Source organism: Nesoenas mayeri, assembly GCF_963082525.1.
Source record: "Nesoenas mayeri genome assembly, chromosome: 2".
Classification (NCBI taxonomy): domain Eukaryota; kingdom Metazoa; phylum Chordata; class Aves; order Columbiformes; family Columbidae; genus Nesoenas; species Nesoenas mayeri.
In genome coordinates this window covers 115,594,172-115,620,336 of record NC_137543.1, presented here as the reverse complement: position 1 = coordinate 115,620,336, position 26,165 = coordinate 115,594,172, and the positions used below count along the sequence as shown (strand labels likewise).

The window sequence follows — 26,165 nt, the reverse complement described above, 5'->3', positions numbered from 1 at the left end:
AGTGTTCTTAAATGTTGTTTTCTTTATACAAAATTTGCAGCCTTGAGGCAGCTTGTAAATATTTGTCAAGTGTGGTCTCCAGAAAACCACGTTTTTATTTTAATAGACTCTTTCAATTTGATTCAGTAGCTAGCTTTCCATTCTGACTTATGGATCAAACAGTATATTATCATTATAAAAATTAAATAATGGCCTTAAATCAACTTTTTTTTTTTTTAAATTAGGAAGGCTGTTAAGGGAGAACATGGGCATACTACCTGAAGAGTATTGGATTAGAAGTGGTGCTAAACCCAAATTTACCAGCCAAACACATGGTAGTCTCTCACCTCTAGCCAAGAGCAAAGAACAAGGTACAACTTATTTCCTCAATGTCTTTCCATTCTTAAGGAACATTCTAAAGGATATGATACAAACCAGAAAGCTTATGTTATTTGGATAAGATTTGAAGATAATGAAAACTAATTCTCATTGCTTTGATATTGATGAAATGCTGGTCAGTCAGTACACCTCAGGGTCTATATAAACCCTTCTCAAACATCCCAGAGGGTGTCTGAGGATCCATAATAGCTATTTCTTTTGTAAAGGTACTCTGGGAAATCAAAGCATCAAATGCTTTGTGGCTAAGCAAAGCCTTTATTTGTGCAGAATTGCTGTTGCTATAAATTATAGTATTAATTCTTTGCCTGGATAATGCTTCTCTTGCATGCATATGTAGTGGTAGTTCCTAATCTTCATAAGCAGAACATATCAGAAGTCACATGTGATAGCTACATAGGCAAATGTTCAGAGAGACTAGCATGGACCAACAGTTGCCCTGCTACTGCTAAAGGACATCTGAATGCAAATCATCTTGGTGTGGTTAAGATGAACAAATCAAAGTTATTCTAATAAAGCAAAGGGTAGATAGTTTCCACATATTTTTCTTTCCTCCTGAAGCAGGAAGTTGGTTTTTTTTTTTTTTCCTTTACAGTAAAGGTCTACTTGGAGTTCAGCTCTGTTATAGATAGTCTTCAAGGGTGTCTCTTAGTGTAACTGCTGTTAAAACAACAACAGAATTTGTTGTAGTCTGAGTATTACTACTCTCCCGGGTCATGTGCTTTCAAGTATCACATGATCAGTATATCAAGTAATGGAGTTATCTTCCGAACAGAGTGACTTGCTTCTCTTCAGTTCAGTGATAATATTCATCAGGTTTCCTGCATCATCAGCCCAGTAGACTATTCTTTAGAGTGTATTTATTAGAGTTCTCTCTGCATTGCTTTTCTGCTTTAGCATGTTGGGGTTTGGGATGTGCCTCTTGCGTTGGAGGCTCTCTACCCTTTCTGTCCACAGACTTCTTAAAAATGTTGTGTGTGGTGTTTTTTTTATGCTAGCCTGCTCCATTAAAGTTGAAAACACTTTAGCACCCTCTTTCGTAGTTCCTTACAGCAATTCATGACAATAACAAAATACTTCTAAAATAATTTTACCTTTAAATTTCAGCATGTCCCTTCTATCTCTCTTAAGTCATAGATGGTACAGAATACTGAGGATGTTTGACCTACATGTTACTGCCTGTTTTCTCTCCCGATTTCTCCAGCTGATGTAGTTTAAAGAAGCTATCACGTTCAGTATTAGGAAGCAGGAATCTGTTTCTTCTGAGTGCTGTTCATGCCAATGGATGCCTCAGAAGTGCTAGTAAAATTACATCCTTTTTGAAATGTCACTTATCTTAGGACTGGTTTCTTCAAATTGATCTTAAATTTAAGTGCCCTTCAAGTAAGAACATATGGCTAAACAATATATATTGCTTTAGCAGTAATACCATATGCTAAAATTGACTTTTTGAACTGTGTACCTGAGATATGTAAGTTAACAAGTCTGAAGAACTGAGGTTTTTTTCAAGACAATGGGTGAGTTGGGTGACTTGGACAGCTATCAACTAGTCTTGAACATTTGAAAAGGGAACTAGAATAGAATTAGCCAACTCTCACTGAGTTGTTTCTTTGAGGTTTTTTGCACATTAACACTTATCCAAGTTATGAGCAAAAACAGTGTGTCCAGAATTATAGTTAGACAGTGACTGAATATTGTTGATCTACAAGGCTGTCAGTTGACTTACGTAGTGTCAGTTTTATCTGCCATTAAAATGGGCACACAGTGGGAAGGGAGAAAGAGGAACACTACAAAGCAGTAGGGGAAAGGCAAGCTTAAATTTGCTTCAAGACTGATTTGGAAAAATAACATCATTTGTATCTTACTATTTAGGGTGCCCACCTCTGGTTAAACCGAAGAAGAGAAGAATAGGCAAGCCACCTTCAAAATGCAGAGACACAAGATGTGAGATGGAAGAAGCGTGGGAGATGCCTAAAAGCAGTGTACACAAAGGTTGGTATACAGTGACAAGCTACAAAAGTGATTCTTACAAGTAGTTTTATTTACTATCTTTGGAAGTAATAGCTCTTGGTTTGAACTGCAAGGATATTGGATAGCTTGTGAAATAATAGCAAATGCTGTGTATGTGGATGAGGAAAAAGCAAGCCAGACTTTGAATGCTTACCTTGCTATGAATACCATTGTAGGATTGACCAGGTTAGGCTCTTTCCCTTTATTTAAGGGAAAAGATGGGGGGGAGGGAAAAAAAAACCCAAACCCACATGCTAAAACCCACTACTTGAGTCTAGTTGCTCTTCAGATTGTTCTACCAACTTTTAAAAATGTTGGGTCTTTTGTCACTTTGCAGTGTATCACTACATACTGTTCTTTAAGCTACTGCTCTGCCGCAGCTGAAATACTGTAATTTGATACAACACACATATAGATAATTAAGAACTTCAAATTTATGGAGTAGGACCTTCTTTCTACTTTGGAAGAAGAGGGGGAAAACAATGGAGGGGAAAATAACATTAAGTAGGTTCAATAACAAATATGCTTTTGTGTATTTGTGGGAGAGTCTGAAAAGTTTGTAAATTGAAAAGGGCCAGTACATACAAGAAATTAACTACAAGATCAGAGTTTCTTCTGGAAAAGAACAATATCGCGTAGGAAACTTGAATATTCAGTCATGAAGTACATGAGTACAGAAGACCTTTCAAAATCCCAAAATCCTTATATTTGCCCCAGAAATGTTTCTTGGATACATTCAACAATGTAGTTTCAAGAGCACAGTGACAATATGCTGAGTTTCATATGGAACACTTGTTTATCTTATACTGGGACATTCTGCAGTTCAACACCATTCCTGTGGAATTTATCCTTGCTGGGAAGTTGAGTATGAAGTTCTAATATCAACCAGCTGTGTCCTCTCCTGCAATAGAAAAAGGCAGTCACTGTTGTCTAGTCTTTCTTTAGAAGCAAGTTGCCATATGCTATTTGGAGGGAGACTGCCTACCTTAATTTTTTAATTTTTTTTTTTTTAGGGCGTGGAACAAGAAAGTCCATCTATAAGAGAAGATAACTAAATATTGGGGCAGGAGGGGGAAAAAGTATCAGTTTTGCATAGATCCAAAACTCAGTTACTATTCTCTTGTATATTTTGTAAATTGCTGTGCACTCTTAAAGGGTAAGAACTAACACTGTAAAGACTGAGGACACTGTTGAAATGCAATGAAATATTTAACACTAAAATCACACTTTTACATTAGCACATTCACTATTTAAATAATAAATTTAATAGAATTGCACCTTGAGACTTCTTGTATTCCATCTATTCATGGAAGCAAAAAAGCTAATGATATGGATGTGTATGCATCGATACTATTATGGTATACAATTTAGTGCTGCCCTGTTCTTAAATTCTGCAGGATTCTGAGGCCTGTCAAGTTCATCATATCTGATAGTCAGTTTGTCTGTATGATGTGGACATAGGTACAAGATTCCCTTCCATCAGCTGGATTTTTGGCTGGATTTATTTTTGCCAAAGTGTATAGGAATATAGTTAAAGCTGTATCAAGTCAAGAATTTACATGAAATTCCAAGGTAGTTCCTCAGATATTAATCTCTTCATATGCATGACTGAGGACTAAAACTAAAGCACTGAGTTGATGTGATGCTTCCCCTTCCTCCCCTTATTTTTCCATGGAGACTTCTGAGTCCTCAATGCAGACTCTGAGCTGGAAAGATGGACTCTGAAAGTGAAACAAAACTTTTTATAAGTGCTGTGCCCTGTTCTGTGACTTCCTATTGATGACTTCTATTACAGTTTATACTGACCTTGGCAAGTCACTACAGAAAAGTCTGTTTATAAAACTAAGATGATAAAACTAGGTTTCTGAGCTATCTTATGAATAATGGAAATAGACTGATCTAGATGAGGTGGATGGCTCAAAAATGTGTGATCTTTTTCATGTCTACAAAAGCTAGTATCACCATGTGAGAAGAATAAACATGCTACTGCCATTCTTGGATGTTCCCAAGTAAAGTGCTAGTGTGAGTGAAAAAGATAGGGACACTATATTTAAAAAAAAAAACAAAACAAAACACAAATTTTTCTTTAGTAAGGGATGGGTGAGCAGACAGGACTTTTGCCTCCTCTCCTGATGTTCTTATTCTGTCTATGCCCTAGAGTAACCTACATGGATAAAAGTAGTGTTTCCTGTAACTGCATTCAAGTTTTGTGCCTGTTTCTAGCTTGACCTGTAAGGTTATCCTGTTTTCCCTCAGTGAGGCGTGTTGAGGTTTCCCTACCCAAGTGATCATTGATCTTTCTATTATTTTAATAGCACTTGCTTACTTATTAAAGAGCTCCTGTAATTATAACTTTTATACCAAGCTGTTAATGTAAAGGATGCACATTAACACGGTGATGCCACTCTACCCTAAGCACTGCAAGAAAATATGGAATATAAATTCTTACTTGGCTCTTGTGCTGAACAAAACCTCTCTCTGATCAGAACCTCAAAGAATAAAAAGAGGGACAGAATTACTACAAGCACAGTGCTCTTTAATACTCTAGAACATACAGGACTGCTGCTCTTGGATATCTAATATAGGAATATGTGGCTCTTAAAGGGGGATAGACTTTATTCTGATTGGGAATTACGAGTGGTCAAATATCTTAATCTGAAGACTACAAGTGATGACCTAAGAGTAATCCTCAGCTGTAACTGAGATCTCTTGGGTAAGGATTGACTTATTTTCCCCTGAACTTCAGTGTAGCTTTGGGATTGAATACTAAGCCATTTCTGCTGACAGACTTAACCGTTTGTCTGATAAATGAACATTCATGACCTTGCAGTTGGCACTCTTATTTTAGGGAATGGGTAATATTTCATGGGTACTCCCAAGATCATGCTCATCATCCTTTCACAGGTCTTGGACTAGTCAGTGCTTCCTACCCAGAAGCAGCAATTCAGGGCCTGGTGATGCTGTCTTATCTCCCAAGCATATGTGAGGGAGTAGGAGTGTTTAGACAGCTCTTTGTCTGAAAACAAATGCTATTTTAAACCAATTACTTAATCTTGTAGTGTGCCCATGATATGGATCCATACCAATGCCTTAAGTAGTATGCATGGATCTTCCACTGCTCCAGAAATACTACTTAGATGTTGTTATATGTGATGTACTCTGCTCTGACAGTACTAGTCCTGTGACCTTAAAGCTAAATAGTCTATTTGGCTTCTTTGTCACTCAGCAGCACAGATGATTTGTGGACTGCATCTTAAGTCAACTGGCTTACATCTATATTTAACTTTCCAGTGGGTAAAATAGCCATGCTTCAGAAAGGTGCTGAAATACGAACTGTGTTTTAAAAGCCTATGAATTAAAGTCCATGCTCTTTTTACTCAGCCAGGTAACTAGCCACAGTGATATTTGAGATTTTAATTGTACAGAGGCACATATGTGTCAATGTCTGTTACCACTGAAGCTAGATGGCTCAGTGATTAACTGCAGTGATGGCAGTATTGTGAACTTGTAACTGTAGCAGTACTGTATTGTCTTTGAAGTTTTCATGTTTCCCGCAGCATCTACTGTAGAGCTGCTGAAGAATCTATTTGCTGCTTGGCACACCAGTAACAAACCTTAAGAGGCCTCAGAGACTGCCATACTGGGAGGTTTGGACAGACTTACTGTCTGTGACTTGGAATTTTTAAATCATTATTTGTAGCTAACTAAAACCTCTGTTGCAAACTGGGTGTGCTGTAATCACTGAAGCGGTGCCAGTGGGTTATGTTGGCTTGCCAGCTTTTAATGCTACATTTTTGTTTTCAGCTTGGTAGCACCTGAGTGGCATAAAGCTTTCCCTTTTACAATGTCTGGTTTTCTGCCTTATGTTGGAAAAGACTAATTACAGGTCTTTGTATTAAAATCAAGCAATGGAAGACAGGAGCCAATGGCAAAAAAACCTCCACTCATTGCATGCATAGGCATACCAGGGAAAACCAAATGCACTCTTTAAAAAAGAGTCCTCATATTCCCCTGACTGGCTCACTGCCATCAGCCATCTCAGTCAACAAGACTATAAAGCCCAAGTACTTTATTGGCCAAAGAAATAAGACAGATGTCAGTATTTTTGCTGAAATATTATTTCTGACAAGAATGGTTTGGAGTATTAAGATAATCAGATCTGGGAGCTGAAGACTTATGAAACTGCATTGCCTATGAAATATATTTTAGCTGCATTTTACACTTAGATTCATGGGACTATACAATTACGCTATTGCTTCCAGTCAGGCTTCAACAGAACTTTCAAAGTGAAATACACGTCTACAAATTAAAGGGTCACTAGAAAAAACAACTTTGGTTAGTTTAGCAAAAACATTAAATAGTCTGGTTAAAACCTAAAAAATAAGGCTAATCAGTCAGTCAAGACTAGCTTTCTATCCTGCTTTCTGGATTTAATTCTACATAGAATAGTTTTCTGTTAATACAAATGAGTGTTGGTATTTCTTTCTACTTTGCATATTTCTGAAAGACCTAAAGAAGGGAGCCTCACAGTTGCCTTCAAAAGGCCAAATGTAATTTTAGGACTGTATAAATGTATGAGTAGTTACACTTATACAGTACTGAACTACATTTGGCCCTTTGAAGGCAACCATGAGGCTGATGTGGCCCCTGCTGAAAATGAATTTGACACCCCTGACCTGGAGTAATTGCTTTGGCGATGCTTAACATGCTAAATGATGAAATTGTGTTTCTCAGCACTTGAGCACTGGCTGTCAGTCAGCACTACTAGAATCTTACTCTGTTGAAACTGTTAGCTTTAATTTTGAAGCTGGCTCAACTTTTACGAGCTTCAGTATAGACCTACTAGAATTTTTATCACAGAACAGTGATGTGCTCTCTCAAAACACATTTTTAAGTTACATTTGAGGTAAGTTAGAAATTGTATTTTATGGTATTTTTCTTGATTGTTCAAATATAAAGTCCTGGTAGGTAAAATGGGAAGGACCCATTAACATGGAGTGGGATGACAGATTAAGGAAAAACTGAATTTGTTTTTATTAAACTTCAGAAGACTCTTAAATGACAAAAGCTGAAGTAACTGAAGTTATCTTTAGGTTAGCTCTGCTCCAGACAAACTTGAGTAAGAATTCTCTTGGAATGCATCAGGTGAAAACTTGCTGTGGCTTCTAGCATCTGTCCAACAATCACCAATGCTATGAACACACATGTGGGACTATGGAGAACCAGTCCACTATACATTTACTTGTACTACTTCACCTGTTAACTCTTTCTGGTGAAAGAGTCAGGAGCTTTGAATTTGTTGATGATGCTGATACAAGGAACTATCAGCAGTAACCAGTAAATCCCATCACAAGGAGATGTGCTAAATAATCTGAAGGACAAAATACAACTCCATGATCAGGCTCTGTGAATACATTAAAGAATCTTTTTATGTAGGTGTTGACTACTTTGTTTTTACCCAGAATGTATTATGAACGATTGGCAAGGAATGTGGTTTTATTTTTACTAAAAAACTCTTAAGACTAGTAGGAGGGAGAAAATACATTTTAACATATACTTTTCTCTGTCTTCTTTTCCAAAGCTCTCAGGGGGAAAAAAAAAAATCTTAAATGCATTTTAGTCTATGGTTCCTTGATTTCATGGTTAATGTTTGCTCTACTAATGTTAGAGCTTTATCATGTTTGGGGCTTTGTCGTTTTTTTTACCTCAATGTAAGCACAAGCACAGAGATTAAGTTTTACACAAGTCCTTCCCAGCACTTTCAAAGCAAATCTATTCTTTTTTTCTCCTTTTGCAAAGCACTGACATATATAATCTAAGTCCTCAAATCACAGATTTGTACCACTGTACCTTAAGGTTTCAAAGAAATGCTTACTCTATGGCATTTTATAGCTATCTCAATCTTTCTAGTTGCCTGCAAGATTATGCAAAAGAAAAGTGTGGTGAGTCCACAAAGTCAAGTACCCAAAACATTCCCTTCTTTCTGCTTACAAGTTCTTTACTACTGTTCTGTAGCTTATGTGTATATAGTTAAAAAGAATTTGGAAGCCTTCAACATTTATATTCTCGGGGGATGATTCATAAAGTATTGCTACATAAAATAATTATACTGAACATAAAAAATAAGTTGGAATTTATTTTGCCAGGCCTTTTTAAAAGGAAAAAAAAACAAAGCCAAAGCCAACAACAATCTCAAATGTATCAAAACAACTGATACCAAAGTGTATGTAGAAATTAAATATTTTTCATTTCTAACACGAAAACCCACTTTTTAGATAACAGAAACCACTACCTCTTTACAGTAAAGTTGAACATCTGACATCATTACACTTAGATCTCACTCCTAGGGTCTGGAGAACACTTCAGGTGCTGCAGAACTGTGTGTATTAATGGTGATGATGATGCAATTTTTCTACACAAAAAAACCCCAAGTCTTGCTGATGCTGCAGTTTTGTCTTAAAGTAAATCCCCTTGATTGATGCTTTCACTTTCAGTAATGCTCTTTATTTCCCTAGCTGCCAGTACTAGGATAAGTACACTGAACTTCAGCATATAGGCAGCATGTAGAGAACAACAATACAATACAACCTGCTTAGTGTAAGCACTGCAAGTGAACTCTCAGTGCTCTGCATGGTACAAACTGCAGTCCTGTTACAATGAGGCTTTGTATATAATAAAATAACTTCATGGAGAAAAGACACTTCAATGGACAGTCTGCTGAACTCTGCAGATTTGTTGGTGCTATCTTGGTAATCATTGTGTTCTGCCAAGAGTCACATGTGGCAACTCAGAGGCCCAATGTGACCACGATGGATGAGCCTCAGCACATGTTTTACAGTGTAAAGATATGGTTGATTATCATTGACTGCACCTCTTTTCTTTCTAGCTGCAGCACTGCAAAGAGGCAGAAGAGCACAGCCAGTGTAGGATGTTATATGTAACCATCTGTATGTTCTGAGTTTATTAAAGCCCTTTCTGGTGGTTTCTTCCTCCTTTTGATCAGTTCACAAGTAGAGGTCAATAAGCGTGCAGCAGGTGACTCCTGTCAGTCAGATTCTGACTTCTCATTAGATTTAGATGATTTACGCTTTCTCTTTTTCTTTTTCTTCTTTTCTTTCTTTTTCTTTTCCTTCTTCCTCTTTTTTTTCTTGTGTTTATCTCTACATTCTGAGGAAGTGGAGCTGCTGCCACCTTCATCATCCTCATCACTGTCATCACTGCTATCATCATCTTCTGAGGTAGAGTCTTCCAGGAGCCGCTTCAGTTGCTGTATCCTGAGTTTAAAAAATGTGAATAAGAATCCTTTCCAGCTCTCCTCTACCTGTAATAATTCATTCTAGTTTTCACCTGTTTCCTTCCTAGCTTGAGAAATTGAAGCTGCATGCAAAGGGACAGGGGACACTTCCTCTTTTTCTGAATTACGTCCCCATTGCAGTTTTCACAGACTGATAAAGACCACCGCAAGAAGTTCTATGCTTCCCCATACACAGATGCATATTCAGATTATGGTATTATGACATTCATTGCCCTGCTGATAAAGAGATGTTGGTGAAGTTGATGGAGGGGATTCTGCTTTAGATGCAGAGGTATTTTTGATAGGCACTTTTCCTTTGAACTTTCACGGATTACTGGCAAATGGGGACAAACTATTTGCTTATTTTATTGTTGCTTTCAGCACCCTCCCCAGCAGTAGCAGTACCACTCTATGGGCCATCTATAGTTTGTTCAGTTATCTCATTGATGCAGTTCAAGTAAGAAAGCATTAAAAAACTCTGCTGCTTTATATATTGAATAAGGACCTCACATGAAGAATAACATCAGGTGCCTAGAACTCATTTTCTAAATCCACCCTGTTGTGTCTACTGATGGCACTTTGATGTACCCAATTTAAAAAAAAAAACCAAACCCAAACCTGTTTTTTCAGGCCTGAAACAAAACCAAATGAATATAACTCCTCTTCAGACTTTGTTTTGGGAAGAAATATTGAAGCTAATACAATAAAAGAGGTAGGAAGTACTATTGCATGATTACTGAGAAAACAGAAATCCATTAGTCTCTGCCAACATGAACTGCCATCAGAAATGTTCTAAGTTGGTAAGGGTAACTTACACCAAAATTTAACCTATACATTAGTATCAGTTTAGCAGAATGAAAAATGAATAGAAAATGCAGTTTACTACAGTCACACTTACCTCATTTCTTTTTCATGACGTTTATTTTCCCTTATGATATCATACATTGGATCTTCATGTGCCTTTAAAGTGGAAAACAGAAAATCCAGTGTTGGTAAAGACAAGTATTTATCATCACTGACCGTTGTATTTCCTAAAAAAAATAAACCAAAGCAACCCAATGCAAGAGGCTTTCATCAAAAGAAGACATACACTTAGCAAGCTCTTAATTCACAAGTATACTCGCAGACTTAACACTGTTAATCTGCACTTTATTTTTCCTTTGGGAAAAGCTTATCTAGTTACATCATGAATGAAGGGGACCCTCCTTAGGTACACTACCTCTCTCCCTCTCCAATCACAGTTAACTAAGATAACCCTGTACATGTACTATAGGAATAGCTAGTCACAGATGGAATATTGAGGTTCAAAATAATGAGCTATGACCTTAAAGCATATTTTAAAAACTTAGATGCAAACATAGGAGCAAGGAATATAAGACAAGCGGATAATAAAGCTGGAGTTGTCCTAGCATGCTATGCACTACTATCGCTGGCTCTTAAATTCATTATTTTTAAATTAAACAGGCATTGCAGCAAAAGGTAGTTGTGATGGAAGATAACAAATAAACACTGGGGATATTTAAGGTGAATTTGTGCCATGCAAGAAGGCAGCAAAAAGACAGGGTGATAATTTCTGTTGGAAGACTAAGCAAACAAGTTCAACAGAGAGGAGATATCAGATGCTGACCAGAAGTGGGAATTAAAGTGTCAGTAACAAATGAAAGATGTTGGGAATGCACCATGAGGGGCCCTGGACACACAGCAAGAGTTTGATACAACAGAGAAGCCTGAGGGAAAATGGAGAATAGAGGCAATCTGGTCACCAGAGAGGGCTAAAAATACTCCTTGCAGTAGCATACAATCAGAATGAGTCCAGATTACATTTCTCAAGGACAGAAATGAGGACATAAGAAACAAAGTGATGAGAGCTTGAAATACAAGTGAACAATACAGAGGAACACAAAAGTTAAAAGAGGTCACGCAGAAAGGATGCGCAGAACTGAGATGTAGCCTCATGTAGCAAGAGATCAGACTTGTAGACAATGACTGGATTACAGACCTAGACAACGGGCATCATGATGTGGTTGCTCACAGTGAGAGCAGAAGGCTTGAAGCAGCTGTAATGTGGGCAGCTCAAGCTTGACTAAAAATTTTTGTTACGTTGAGATTTTAATCACAAAAACTGAATATAATGGTTGAAACAGGTTCTTGAAGATTTCCAATTTAAATGTGAAAATTACTAATTTTCCTCTTGAAGAGTAGATTTTTCTGCAAAGTAGTCAAATATCCAACCACATCTGTAGCTTTTTCTTTATTAGGAGATTTTCGGCATCTATATTATGCTAGAGACAGAGGAAAAGTCCTTAATAAAGCATCATCCAACAGGCTACTTTTCATTTGCAAGATTATGCATCATCAATATTAAAAAATACAAGCAATGATACTGCAGGATTTGTACTCACTACTCTAAATTGTTCCAATTTCTGATTGCCTTTAATAAAGAACGGGCATTCTTTATCTCCTGTTCTGTGTCCATAACGTTTACACCTCCAACCTTTAAAAAAAAAGCAGCAGCAGTGAATTGCATCTCTTAGTCAGATCAGACAAAAATTTTTTAAAAAGGTATATTTATGGAAAATATTTTAAACTGCTTGAAACAAATAAATAGATACGAGTATTATGTTGATAAATATAACACCCATAGAACGCAGCCTTCAAGGTACTGGTTGCTTTTATATTAATATGATGCCAAACTACCTGGAACTTGCCATCTGTCCACCAGACATTCTGCCCTCCCCCAGAGTAAACGGATGGCTATACGAAGGTCCAATGACATCTGCAATGTTTTCAGCCTTACACTGCATGACTTTGACTTCTTTTCCCAAAGGCATCCAAAGCCCTTTTGTTGGGGCATGTGCCAGGAATTCTCGTGCACTTTCATTGCCTGGTACATCAGGTATGCAGTCTTCTGGTTTTGTTTCATTCTCCTATGGAAAAAGAGAAGGACAATAATAATTTTTTTAATAACTTTGTAAAAATTAATACTTCATGTGTACAAGCCTTCACTTAATATGGAACCTATTTCCCCTGTAACATTTCTTTTTCTTGTAACACATAAAGGATCCAAAATACCTGACCCTTTTAACAGTACCAAGTCATATTCTTTTTCCCTCACCCTTGAATCTTCCAGCCTGAACTACATTGCCCTATTAATTCAATTACTCCCCGTCTATTTTAGTAATTTATTCAAATAAATAATATAAATGAAAACTTAACAGACAAGCAGAGACTTTACTTTTCCTGCTAACAAGACATAACAAAAACAACCTTTACAACACAGAGCAGTATTTTTTAGGGTAAAAGCACTAGATTACAGGTTAAGTATATAGATTTGTCAAAAGCAATACTCATTATGAAAGTATTTTTACACTATTACTTGAGCAAAAGCAATGGAGAAGAATCCTGAAAATATGTCATTCAAAGTGAAAATCTGCTTCACCATAAAAGACTCCCCACTATCCATGCTATTAAATACTGCATTAGTTGTGCATGCTAAGAGGTGAGGAAAGAACTGGTATTATTGTGTCTGATTCTGGGCATTTCACTCCAGATTCACCAAGTCAAAGAGGTTGGCTTGTAACTAAGAAGGCCTGAGTTTTCCCCTGGAAGCACCTATTTCTCTCTGTAATTTATATAGGCAATGTAGACACTTAAGATAAATGGCTAAAAGACAATTTGTGTGAAAATCCCTTGTGATGCTAAAATTTGACTGTATTACATTTACCAACCTTAATTAGCCCTGGCGGAGGTTTCTCATAGCTGAAAAGCAATAGAAATATCATTACTCTGAAGCTTAGCACAGACAAATAAATTGAGAAAATACACTCTTTCAATGGTATAGAGTTAAAACCTTCACCTCACATTTCCCCTTAAATTTTACTGAACCAATTATCACTAAGAGCTATAGTGGAACACGGATACCTGGATGCAAGCAGACTGAGACAGTGTCATGTCATCACACTCATCTCTTGCAACCATCCTTCAGATGCATATTCTTGTGGGGGAACAACCACTTTCAATGCACTGCTTTACAGAGATGTGTGGCACATCCAGTTCAGCTTAACTTACCACAAATGCACAATTATCTTTTTCTGTAGCACCCTTCCCCAAGATCTCCCTGACACGAATTTCTTCCCTCCAGCATTGCTGAATCATACACACATTCAGCTGAAAATGTCAAGTCAGACCATTCCCTATATCTAGCTTTGCCAGCCAAATCTAGTATATAGTAATAACTTCATCTTCTTCTCTCTATTAAGCCTGAAGACAGAACCTTATGGATCATCTTTCCTGCAGCATTTCTCTGGAGTTAATGGTAGATATAAAATCTATTAAAATCCAAACAGAAAGCAGGTGCTACATAGAGCAAAGCAAATAAGAAAGGTCATGTGCTTAGGAGTTGAATGCCAAGATGCTATGAAATGGTCTTTATATCAATAACTTTTTGTGTGCTGTTTGGTATGTTTCATAACAAACATTTTTACTTTCACTTGGAAAGGAAAAAGTTATGTTCTTGTGAACCTTCTGATCTTTTTATTCCATTAAAGCCCCTTTCAATGGAATAACATAAACCTTTCACAGTACTGTGGGCTACTGATGGGGTCATTAGGCAAACGGCAAACCTTTTAATCTTTTTTTTTTAATTTAAATCCACTCTAGTGAAAACCAGCCGAACAACCTCTGCGTCTATGCTGCAACTCCCGGACTCCTAGGAACCTGGAAAAGACGCATTTTCCCCCTAAGAAATCGTAATAAAGTCACCAAGCATGTCTGCACTTATGTGTAAAAACGGGTCATATATTTCAAATGTGACGGGGCTGGAGCAGCCGCGGCGGGAAGGGAACAAGCCCCGGCCTTCGGCGGGGCCAGGGACAAAATAAAAACCAAATCACCCCCCCTGCCCCCCAACCCTGCACTGGAATCGCGTCCCAAATGCCGGCGGGGCAGAGCGGGGAGCGGCCGGCGGGGCCCGGGGGCTGCGCGACCTCCAGCGCCCCGGGCAGCCTCCCCTCCTGCGCTCCTTACAAGGACTCCAGGTGCTGGAGCTTCTGGAGCTGCTGCGCCTCCTGCCGCTTCCGTTTCCTCTCATGCCGGTCCTGGCTCCTGCCGCCGCCCGCCGCGGACTCCGGGTGGCTCCTGGGCCGCGCCTGACTGCCCCTCGCCGCTCCCTCCCCCGCGCCCCCCTCCTCTTCCTCCTGCCCCCTCGGCGCCCTGTGGGACATCGGCGCGGCGGGCAGAGCCGCGGCGGACCGAGAGGCCGCGGGCACGCCCCTCCGCTCTCCCCGCCCTCCACGCTGCGCATTTCGGTTTCACTTCCCCTCCCGGACTTCCTCTGCAGGCCCGGCCAGGCAGCGCCCCCTCCGCCCGCGCCCTGGCCGCGGCTGGTTAGAGAATCACGGAATGTCAGGGGCTGGAAGGGACCTCAAAAGATCATCCGGTCCAATCCCCCTGCCGGAGCAGGAACGCCTAGATGAGGCTACACAGGAAGGTGTCCAGGCGGGTTTTGAATGTCTCCAGAGTAGGAGACTCCACAACCTCCCTGGGCAGCCTGTTCAGTGCTCTGTCACCCTCACTGAGAAGAAGTTTCTTCTCAAATTTAAGTGGAACCTCTTGTGTTCCAGTTTGAACCCATTACCCCGTGTCTTACCATTGGATGTCACCGAGAAGAGCCTGGCTCCATCCTCATGACACTCACCCTTTATATATTTGTAGACATGAATGAGGTCACCCCTCAGTGTCCTCCAAGCTAAAGAGACCCAGCTCCCTCAGCCTTTCCTCATAAGGGAGATGCTCCGCTCCCTTAATCACCTTTCTTGCTCTGTGCTGGACTCTCTCCAGCAGTTCCCTGTCCTTCTTGAACTGAGGGGCCCAGAACTGGACATAATATTCCAGATGTGGTCTCACCAGGGCAGAGTAGAGGGGAAGGAGAACCTCTCTCGACCTACTAATCACCCCCCTTCTGATACACCCCAGGATGCCATTGGCCTTCCTGGCCACAAGGGCACAGTGCTGGCTCATGGTCATCCTGCTGCCCACCAGGACCCCCAGGTCCCTTTCCCCTACGCTGCTCTCTAACAGCTCCTTCCCCAACTTATACTGGAACCTGGGGTTGTTCCTACCCAGATGCAAGACTCTTCACTTTCCCTTGTTATATTTCATTAAATTTTTCCCCGCCCAACTCTCCAGCCTGCCCAGGTCTCACTGGATGGCAGCACAGCCTGCTGGCGTGTCAGCCACTCCTCCCTCTCTCCCAGCTCAGCCCTTCCACAGCCTGAGGCACTGTGAGGCAGCCGGGCTGTCCCGCCAAGCTTTGCCAAGGATTAAAAATCACATGTGGAGTGGTGTGCTCTCAAAACATCGTTATTAAAACAAAACAAAAAAAACACCTCGGTGCCCGCAATGGGGTTGAGGTGGGCCCTGGGGCAATATGGCGGCAGGTTGGCCAAGAGGTGTTAAGAGGCAGGTGGCCCAGGGAGATTGTGCCGGCTGAGCACAGGGCAGGCCTGGCAGCGAGGGAGTCGCCTCCCTCACCGAGGCCTCAGGGATGGTCAGGGATGCAGCTGAGGGGCATCTGGGAGCAGGGGAAAGCAGCTGGGTGTGCAAGGAGGGGGTCCCCGTCATGGTAGTCTTGTGCCATGCTTGCCAGAGGCCAGAATACAGAATCACAGAGTGGTTGCAATTGGAAGGGACCTCTGGAGATCATCTAGTCCAACCCACCTGCTAAAGCAGGTTCCCCCAGAGCAGACCGCACACGAATGTGTCTGAGCGGGTCTTGAATGTCTCCAGAGAAGGGGACTCCACCACCTCTCTGGGCAGCCTGTTCCAGTGCTCTGGTACCCTCAAAGTAAAGAAGTTTTTTGCAGTTTCTTGCCCCAGCCATGATCTTTTAGTTGCAGGATGAGGAATGGAGGTGGGTTAGGGCTGGGGAGGCAAAGCTTAAATCGCTACTTTAGCCTCACTCTGAAGTTCAAGGGCATGCGAGATTTCTGGGGTTGCATAAAAGCTGAGTGAAATGCTGTCCTGGTTTTGTTAAAAAACAAGTTTCTCTTTTAGTGAATTTGCCTGTCAGCTAAAGCCTTCATGTTAGCTGCATTTTCCTGGAGAACCAGATACATATTTTGGTAAAAATAGCAATGGAATGCGAAGTTATTGATAAGCATGGATGGACATCTCGCCAGAGGGGCAATGAGAAACCGGTGACCAAGAAACTGACCAACTGTGTATAACATTCCATTCATGTGAATACTTCATATAAAAGTGGGAGATCACGAGGATCTCGTCCCTTTCCTCTTTGCCCTTCTTCGTCCCTTTTCCTTATGACTGACATTAGGAGAGGACCTTGCTAGTTGTCCCTGCAAACTGAGGCCTAGTGAGAGACTGAATCCAGCTCCGGTTGGCTGGAGAGTCCAATCCAGGACTTTGGTTGCCGGCTCTGCAGTTGCTGAGACTTTCAAGATTGGTTTTGTATATTTTGTATTATTTTCTCTATTCTTATCAGTAGCATTAGTAAAACATTTTTAATTTTTCCAACTCTCTTCTCTCTGTCCTTCTTTTCCTCCCAATCGCCTGTGCTTAGTGGGAAGGGGGCAGAGGGAGGGGAAAAAGGGGGAAGTGGGGAGGAGAGGAGGTTAACAATACATCTGCCAGGGCTTTATTGTCACCCCGCAATCTAAACCCTCGACAAATGCAAAAAAAAAAGGATCTTGAAGAGAAGTCCAGGAGCTGAAGGTGATTCTACCTGATCATCCTAGTGCTTCAAAAGTGCACATCTAAGGCAAAGGATGCTGTTTGCTGGCAATTACTATTATAGCACCCTATGGTTCTAGAGTACAAGAAGATAAAAACAGTCATTAAAAAGCCTTATCTTTTATAAGGGAAATATCAACCAGGATTTATTTAACAATGCTATGTCATTAAACAAGCACTATTTTAATATTATTTTAGGTCCTACTTGGTAAAACATTACTTATTTGGGATGAAAGACCATGTCTCATTTCTCACTCGTGTTCAGCTAAGTGGCTGCTATTGTAACTTCAGATTCTGGGAAACTGGTTTTGTCCAGTTAATTCTGTTGCATTCTTTTGCAAGGATTCAGTCCTTATCTTAAGCTTTAAACAAAATAATATGCATGTCCTGCCACTAATATATAATATTGATGGAGATTTTTATTTCACACACCAAATTTGTTAGATTTGCTGGGACTTGAAAGATTGCAGCAGTCATTCTACTGCAAAACACCACTCAGCAGCAAAGCAACACAATGTTGCAGATATCAAACCCAACTTCTGCTCTTCATAAACTAATTCTGACATATCCATATGGCTGAGATGTCATGAGATGACACCTAAGTTGTGAGAAAACCTTCATTCATCCCATGGGTCTGTAGTTGGCATGTGTTTTGCTTAGTGGTGGGTCTTCCATGAGTTTGATTAGGAGCCTTTCTCTGGGTCTAATCTGTGAAGGAGAGGTGGAGTTGCTGCCATCTCTCTACATGGCAGGTGACAGCAGTTGACCTGAGGTGCAAAATCCACTGAATTCCACTTGTCTAAAGGCTCAGCACCAAAATCAGTTCATTTGCTAATCTGAGTTGAATATCTGTGTGTCTACGCTTAGTATGTGGCAAATGGAAGGTAACGTGATTTAAGATAATGCACTATAGAGCAGGTTAAGCAGATGACTTGATGTTTGGTAGAGACTAAGGGATTTGCTGCTGTGACATGGCCAGTGTGTGGTAACACATAAAATCAGTCAGCCGCTTACATGTTCATATATATTTAAGAAACAAGTGAGGAAGAAGAAATATTTTAAGGTGTTACAATTACATTTAAAATATCTGAAAGAACTTAAGCGAGACAAAATATAAATGTTTCACTCTATTTAGAGAAATGGCAATAGTCACTAAAAGTCAAGTAGCAGTTGGGTTGATGCCTGCTCAATAGAGACTTTATTTTGGCAGCAAACTGAAGTGATATAATGGACTTTTTTAGCCCCACCTTTCATTCCACTGTTATTTTGCTATTTTCGAGGGCCTTTTTACATCATGTTTTCAAACCAACAGAGCAGTCAGACACTGGAACAGCTTTCCAGCACATTAAGACTGTATCAGAAAACCTAATTAATTCTAAGATGGAGAGTTTCCAGTTTATGAATGGTATTCTATGGGAGGGATGTGTGCAATAGCAAAACAGACAGGAATTCTCCAGAAACCTTGCCAGTCTCGCTTTCAGACACCCTTGAGTGTCCTAGGTTGGCTGAAGTAAGAAGAGTTCTGCCAGTTTGGAGGAGGTAATGGCATGGCTTAGATGACCTCAGATTCAGTGACCTCAGCCTTAATAGAATAGTTGTCACAAATCCAGGAATCAAACTTATAGTTTAAAAGAAGTGTGGGGTTGCAAGTGAAGGCAGGAGGACAGACCATGTTATATTATTGTCTTCTTACTGTTAAGTCAATGAGAGTTTGGCTGCGTTCTTTGCATCCCAGTGGCTTGCGTGTCCAGGCCTTAATTTCTCAGCAGATTGGGGCATTTGTGTAATACTCTTTACCTCAGTAACTTAAAGGGGCACACAGAAGGTAAAATTAGATAGGCACATACATTTGCTCAGGCACAGTTGCTTAAATGTGTTCTCTATTTGGTTTGATGCAGAAAATTTTCTAGTGCATTTCCTCATTTGTCTTAGAAATGAACTTTGTCACATTATTACCCAGCTCATAGGTACCAAGCTGCAAGCTCAGACTTTTTTACCCCTCATTTTCAATAGAAGAATATTACTTAAAGCTGTAAGTTGCTCCAGAAATTCTTTCCCCCTCTTTGCTTAGAAAAGCCCCGGATTCCTCTGAGTGTTGCCTACTCATTCAAGGAGACAACTGCTTTTGTATCGATCCTTAGGAAAGATCAAACCAAAATGAATTGTGAAGAAGGAAGGAGTAGGGAAAAAGTAGTTGTTATTTTCAGTTTGATTTATTCTGAAGCAAAGATCCTCACTATCTGTAAATTGCTTAATTCTATTCTATTTAAAGGGTTCATATTAGCTGAGAATCTGGCTCCCAGTATTTAGCAGGATATTTATTTGAAGTCGTGTTGGTTTGTTTGGGGTTTTTTTGTTTGTTTCCCTTTTTTTGAAGGTAGTGCTTCAGATATTTCAAGAAGTTAAGTTTTGGGGAAATGTTGTCTTGCCATAAGAGCTGACTGTCAATGCACTGTAATTCCAGCTTCCCCAAAATATGTAAGCAGAAACATTAATTCCTGTCACCATGTGAAGTATCTGAAAGACCTATATGTTTCATAATATTGACTAAAAGTTTATTTTTGTTATAAGCAACTGAATGTTTCAACCACAAGCAATAATACCAGGGCCAAATTAATTTACAACTATGTCATCCCATGGGCCTCAGCCTGCCTGTGAGAGTGTAACCCTGGTGGAATGTCAGCCAATCTGTTTTTCTCCATTTTTGGCTGGCTAGAGCTTTGGGCCAGGATCTGTTTCTGATTATGTGTCAGATATTACGCACAGGAGAGGAATCCAGAACCCGTGTTGGGCTCCGTTGGAAGTTCAGCACCTCCTAATGGGATCCAGAAGAAGCGGCAAGCTGAGCACAGTTTAAATCCACGTGGCCAGCCCATGGCTGCCTGAAGCTGGGTGACTGGAGACATTCAGAATAGAGTGAATATAACATCTGGAGCATTTCTGACCTCAGGGAAGGCTCCCTCAGAAAAGCACTGGCACTCCTAACCACTTTGGAACCTCAGTGGTGAAGAGGTGCTGACATCCTTTCTTACAGAAAAATGAAAAGTTTTAAGTGGAAGTGCTGGCAATTTCTTTTGTATACTAGTTTAACAATTAGAAAATGAGAGACTTTGATTCGGTTCTCTCCTTGGTCTAGGTATTCAGGCATGGTGGCTTCTGGCTCATGAGGAAAAGTCCCCTAACCATCAGGTTAATAGCTGTGTTGTTGGGGGCCACCTGCCATTTATACTCCCCTCTTTGGAAGCAGTAAATCATTTGAGATTCATGGGGTCAGAAGGGCACATGTGTTTGAACTTGGCTGTGAGTACACTAAGAGGGATGCCCATCCCAACACTGGAAACCATACCTCTTTCTTTAAACTACAAAATCAATGCCCTAAGCAGGGGCCAGAGCCCAGTTCTCCCTTGATTAGCCCCATTGCACCAGGTGACAATATCGTGCTCCTCCTTCCTGCTTATCAGATTAATCTCATGTTTACGGTGGCATTGCTCAGCAGCGAAAAGTGTTCCCAGACACCTGCACTTTTAACATGGTGTTTACTGCCATACATCATCACTTAAGGGAGCGAGGGAGCAAATGTCTAAAAGAACATGATGGCCACAGCTGCATTTTATACCGTCCCGATCCTGTCAGTGTTCAGGACTCTGTAAAAGTCTACAGGGTCAATCCTGTAGGAAAACTGGGCAGAAGAATAGCAAAGTTTTGGATCCCAACCAAGCCCAGGTATGAACTAAGCACTGAATTGTTTGTTTCTGTAAAGACTGTGTTGCTACCCGGGGTATTCAAAAATGTGCACTTGCAGGAAAGCTTTACAGCTAATCAAGGAAGTGTCTTTGGAAATTAGGGTTGGACAGCAGCTGGGGAAAGTTACTTGAACTGCAGCTTTAGTTTGAAGTCCTTTTGTAAGGCTACATCCTGTTTCAAGCATTCAAGTCTTTATTGGATTTATTCCAATGACGGATAAGCTGGTACTTACAGGAGGAAAGACGGTCTTCCTTTTTATAAATTCTGTCCTTCAAGCCTCTGGTAGTTGATTGCATGGATGAACTCCCTCCTGTGGTGATACTGCCATATTGATTACTTGGAGTTTGTACTGGTAAAGTCACCCATCTCATCAGAAAATTAATGCTTACTGTCTCTTCAAGCCACTACTCACTGAAAATAATCTCTCTTTTGTCTTTCTTCATTATTTCAACTCACTTAAGACTTTAGAGACATGAAATCACTCACTAACTTATATTTTTCATGAGTTTTTGCCCTTTGATTTCTGTTTTTATAAATAAATACAAATGACTGTATGTAGTACCAGCTATTTTGCATTAAGTACCATTGACGTTTTTTCAAGAACGAGGCTCTATTTAATAGGCGTGTATTTCTGTAGTACACTATTGATATAGCCCTGTATCTCCAGTTGAACACTGACATGGTGTCTCTTCTGATAACAGGAGGCCCCAAATATGTCATTACAGAGGCAAAGCTTCATGTAGCCTTTGAGGGACTTTGCCTGTGTAAGGACTGAGCGTATTTGGAAGCTGTACGAGTAGCAGGAGCACTCAGATGCCAACAGCACATTATATAACAGTAGCAGGGGAGGGAGATTCTGGCCAACAACCCTTGGACAGCTTCCCAACTTCTTACAAAACATACTATGCTTTGTGGGGTCGCTTGTGCCCACGCTTGGTGGGCAGGACTTTGGTTTTGTAAGAAAGACCCAGATGCAATGAAATCTTTAATTCTCTATTTATGTGTTATTGTCAGATGAGAGGTTGAGTCAGGATCACTACAATTTGAACCCCTTATTAGAGGGATGATAATTATTGCAGATTGGATGTTCCTCGTGTATTAAATCTATATATATACTGCTGCTTAACCCCTAATGGTTATAGTCTTACTGTCATCAAAGCTGGCAGGAGTTTTGCTACTGATTTAGTAGGGATCAAGGCTAGATTCTTTGCCTGGTAGCCAGTTTTTTTTCAGAGCTGCAGGAAATTCCTCCTTCTGAGCTTTGGCTATATTCTTAATTTAGTGATCAATTTGCAATAACTTTTCCCTTGCAAAAGCAGATTCCTTTCCTGAATTTTGCCTCCATAATATAGTGACTGATACAAAAGTTCCCATTTAAACAATGCCTAGTGTATCAAGTAAAATAGGCAAATACAACTTCAGTGCCAGCATCTGCCCTTGGTATGTACCTTCCAAGTTGCCAACTTTCCAGTGGAACACTGGTTGAGTTACCTAAAAAGGCTCCAGCCTTTATTAATGGGTCACAGAAACTACAGAAATAAAATGATTAAAAATGCAATCTAAAAAGTTCAAGGCAAAGATTCTTTGTTCTGCTTGCCACATCTATTAAACAGGAAGATGACTTTCTTTTGTTAAAATAGCCGATCTGTTAGTTCCATGCAAAACAGCTGTTCCCACTTAACCATAGTTTTTTTCAAAACTATCCAAAGTTCGCAGCTCTTTAAGCTTAACATACTTCCCATATGTCAAGCTACCAACAGCTTCTCCCTAGGTAATTGAAAAGAAACGAATGGAAACTCACAGTTCTAGACTTTCTTCTTTCCCTGCCCCTCTCAAGAGGGCAATACAGAAAGACGAGCGCAGCAGCGCTACAGCAGTGAAGCAAGGGTTAGTTAAGCAAGTTGACCCAGGAGTGTCTCCAACAAGAATGAGAAAGGAATTCTGATATTGGATTGTTGAAACTCACGCCAAACACACAAAAATTATGTTTTGCAACGGTGCGCTAGGAGCATTTGTATTTTTATTCCATTATGCTAGTTTTGCGATCAGTGACATCCAGAAACACTCCCTCGTGGTTACTTTTGCTTGAAAGTTACTGTCTTCTATAGTTATATAGCTATAGAAAAGGAAGGAAAAATGTATCACTACAAATAGAGAAAACACATTTTTTCCTAGTCAAGTCTTTATCTAGGCAGATTTGTGCATGGCCCATGCTCCTATATGTCACTTGTGGAGTATGTGAAAAAACTGAGTTTATTATTGCATTATCTAATAGGACTTTCTCCTGCCAGCCTTGTGAGGTGCTTTTTGGTTATGCTTGAATAAACTGAGAAATGAGAGGTGTTCTGCCCAGTTATAAAGTAATTTTAATAATGTACCAGTGATATTGCCAAAACAAATTGATGTTGGCTTCAGGTGTTTAGGCTGTGTTAATAAAACATTAGTTAAATTATCTGGAAACCACAGCTTGAAGGCTGTGGGGGAAAAAAACAGGGTGCTTTGGGCCTCCCAAAATACAAGGGAACAGTGGAAGCCTTGAAAATTCAAGGATAGGGCATTAACAAAGACCTCAGGACTGTAGACACAAACCACAAACTGTGAACCACAGGTCACTAAAGAAACGAAGACTTTGAAGTTGAGTCAATTGATTTTGTGGGTTAACAAATAGTACAAAGAACAAGTCTGTAACATGGGTAAAACCTGTAATGTGGTAAATTGAAATAACACAGAACTGTGAACCAACAAAGAAAGGTTAACAGACTGTTAGCAAACATTTAAAAATGACCCCAAGCAGACCTAAAGTGAGGAGGAAGAAATGTACAACACCATTCTCCTTCTGGCAAAGAGGAAGAAGAAATCATAAACATTAGCACTGTGATCATAGCTAAGAACTTGGGACTCTGGCAACTTATTATAACCAACCTTTGCTTTTTCTAAAGAAGACTGGTGTGATTGACTTTTGAGTCCAGTGGAAGGGTGAACATGATACCAGAGAAAAGCATTCTGTGTGTTAGTTTTCATTAAATCACTATTGAATGAACTGCAATAATTGATTAATTTGGCCTAAATGTCTTAGCATGATTGTAACCAGACTCATAATAACTCTACCATTTGCTAAGACTTGGCTTTAAGTTTACGGAGAGTTCCTTTAGCCCACATAGATTGCATAGGTTGTTTGGTCTGGACCCTTAACATAAGGACAGGCAGATAAAACTTGGCTGCAACTGTTGGTGGAGATGGCAAGCAACAAAGGTCTGTGCTGCAACAGCTCAGCAAAACAGGAATGGGATCAGAACGTGCCCAGCACTCAGTATGATCTTACCAGCTCTGTGCAAACACCTAAAGATGATTGTGTGATGTGAAAGCACCCAATTTTGTCAGCCTGGATCTAAAACTGCCTTTTAGTGCACAGCTCAGATGGCTGGAAGGGGTTATTGGAATATCACCTTACAGTTGCTCCACAGATGGACTCTATTCTGTTAAAAACAGGTTCAGAAATGCAGTTAGCACCCAATGAATCCATGTGAATCTACTTCCAAAAGAATGTTGAAATCTCTGGTAGAAGTAAAGTGTTAAGAGTCAATGTCTAAATACATGACTTTTACTCTCTCAAGGTGCAAAATGTAAACAAAAATGCACCTAAGAGTCACTAAGTGCCTACTAAGGGAGATAATTGCAGCAATCTTCTTGCAGGGGACCTGGATAAGCACCGGCTTTAATGCTTAAACACACTCGTAAGAACCAGGGAGCACTATTCTGTAACCTCTGTGCGCTTTGGGCACTTCCAAGGGGATTCACATAGGAATATTAATGAAGGAGGGGAAAAAATAACAAGGTGTCCTGTTCCCAGTTTGCTTAGGCAGTGGCCACTGACAGCTACAGCACTGGTATGCTGAGAAGTGACTGACCTGACTTATCTCTTTTCGGATCACCTCCGCAAATAATATTGTTTTACCTAAGACAGGCAAGTGGTGCGCACATTTCAAAACACAGGCTGGTTTTACTTCTGTTAGAACAGATACCCTTACATTTCAATAAAGTTTGCATAGTTTATTTTGCGCCGAGCTGTTTGCAGAGGAACCGTTTCCTCTTCTCCCAACACACACAGCTTCCAGAAGGCATTTTATAGGCAAAATGCTGCAGGCAGGGGATGTGTGGCTGTGGGGGTAGACTGGAGCTTGGATAAAAGGGTTCTGTCTTTCTGGGCAGGAGCTCTAGTCCACGCCTAATTTGCAAACGGACTTTAGTAAGGCAGCTTTGTTTAAAAGAATGTTGGAACAAAACTTTATTATTTTTAATTAAGGAGCCGTAACAGTTCTAGCAGACAGAGTACAGATCAGTGTGATAAAACTGAGGTGTGATAAATTAGCTACCCAATTGCGACCATTTGCTTTTCAGACTTTAGTGTCTATGCTGCTTCTAGAAAAGCTTTTTAGTCTTCAAATAAATGCGTAATGCGTAACGCTTCTGCTCTCCCTTTTGACTCAGTGAAGACCCTTTGTAATAGGCAAACTATCAGTAATTTTTAATTGTATTTGTTTTTAATGCATTTGAGAAAACCAGCGAGATCCTTGTTGCAGGAACCACTCATTTCTGCATAGTCTGAGCAACATAGTTTTGAGATTGTGCGTGTTGCATCTGCAAGTTCAGTGAGACTCACTGTCTTCCAAACTTTGTATGGCAGAAGGCTGAAGTTTAGCTCACTGTTTTTCTGCTCTTCCCCCCTCTCCCCTTTTTTTTTTGATGTGCAGTCTCCTAGATCCAGTTCTATTGTAGATGCTCATTGGGAATTTGGGCCAATGTACAGCAAGTTTCCTTACCACTTGTGCACAATCCTATGGAAATCCACAGACTGAAAACCTGTGGTTTAACCACACGTATCCTTTGTTAGGAATATCCAAGTCTTTTTGCAGCTTAGCATAAGCTTAGTATAAGCACTCCATTATTTGAAAACCATTCTCTGTCTTTAGAATATGCTTTAATTCACATGAGTTTT

General features: G+C 40.1%; 1 protein-coding gene across 2 annotated transcripts; it reads right to left on the bottom strand.

Annotated features, from left to right (window-relative positions):
- Positions 1 to 7,821: 7,821 nt before the first annotated feature.
- RP9 (RP9 pre-mRNA splicing factor) lies at positions 7,822 to 14,901 on the bottom strand (the record flags this gene model as incomplete). 2 transcript variants are annotated; one of them, XM_080340225.1, is made up of 7 exons in its annotated part: positions 7,822 to 9,659; positions 10,578 to 10,639; positions 12,082 to 12,173; positions 12,377 to 12,606; positions 13,408 to 13,438; positions 14,302 to 14,395; positions 14,705 to 14,837. In XM_080340225.1, the coding sequence occupies 4 exons, from the start codon at positions 12,600 to 12,602 to the stop codon at positions 9,431 to 9,433; spliced, it is 609 nt and encodes a 202-aa protein (XP_080196351.1). In that variant the 3' UTR covers positions 7,822 to 9,430. The 2 variants fall into 2 exon arrangements, with proteins under 2 accessions (XP_080196351.1, XP_080196350.1); XM_080340224.1 differs by lacking the exon at positions 14,302 to 14,395 and having other exon boundaries at positions 12,477 to 12,606; positions 14,705 to 14,901.
- Positions 14,902 to 26,165: the final 11,264 nt, after the last annotated feature.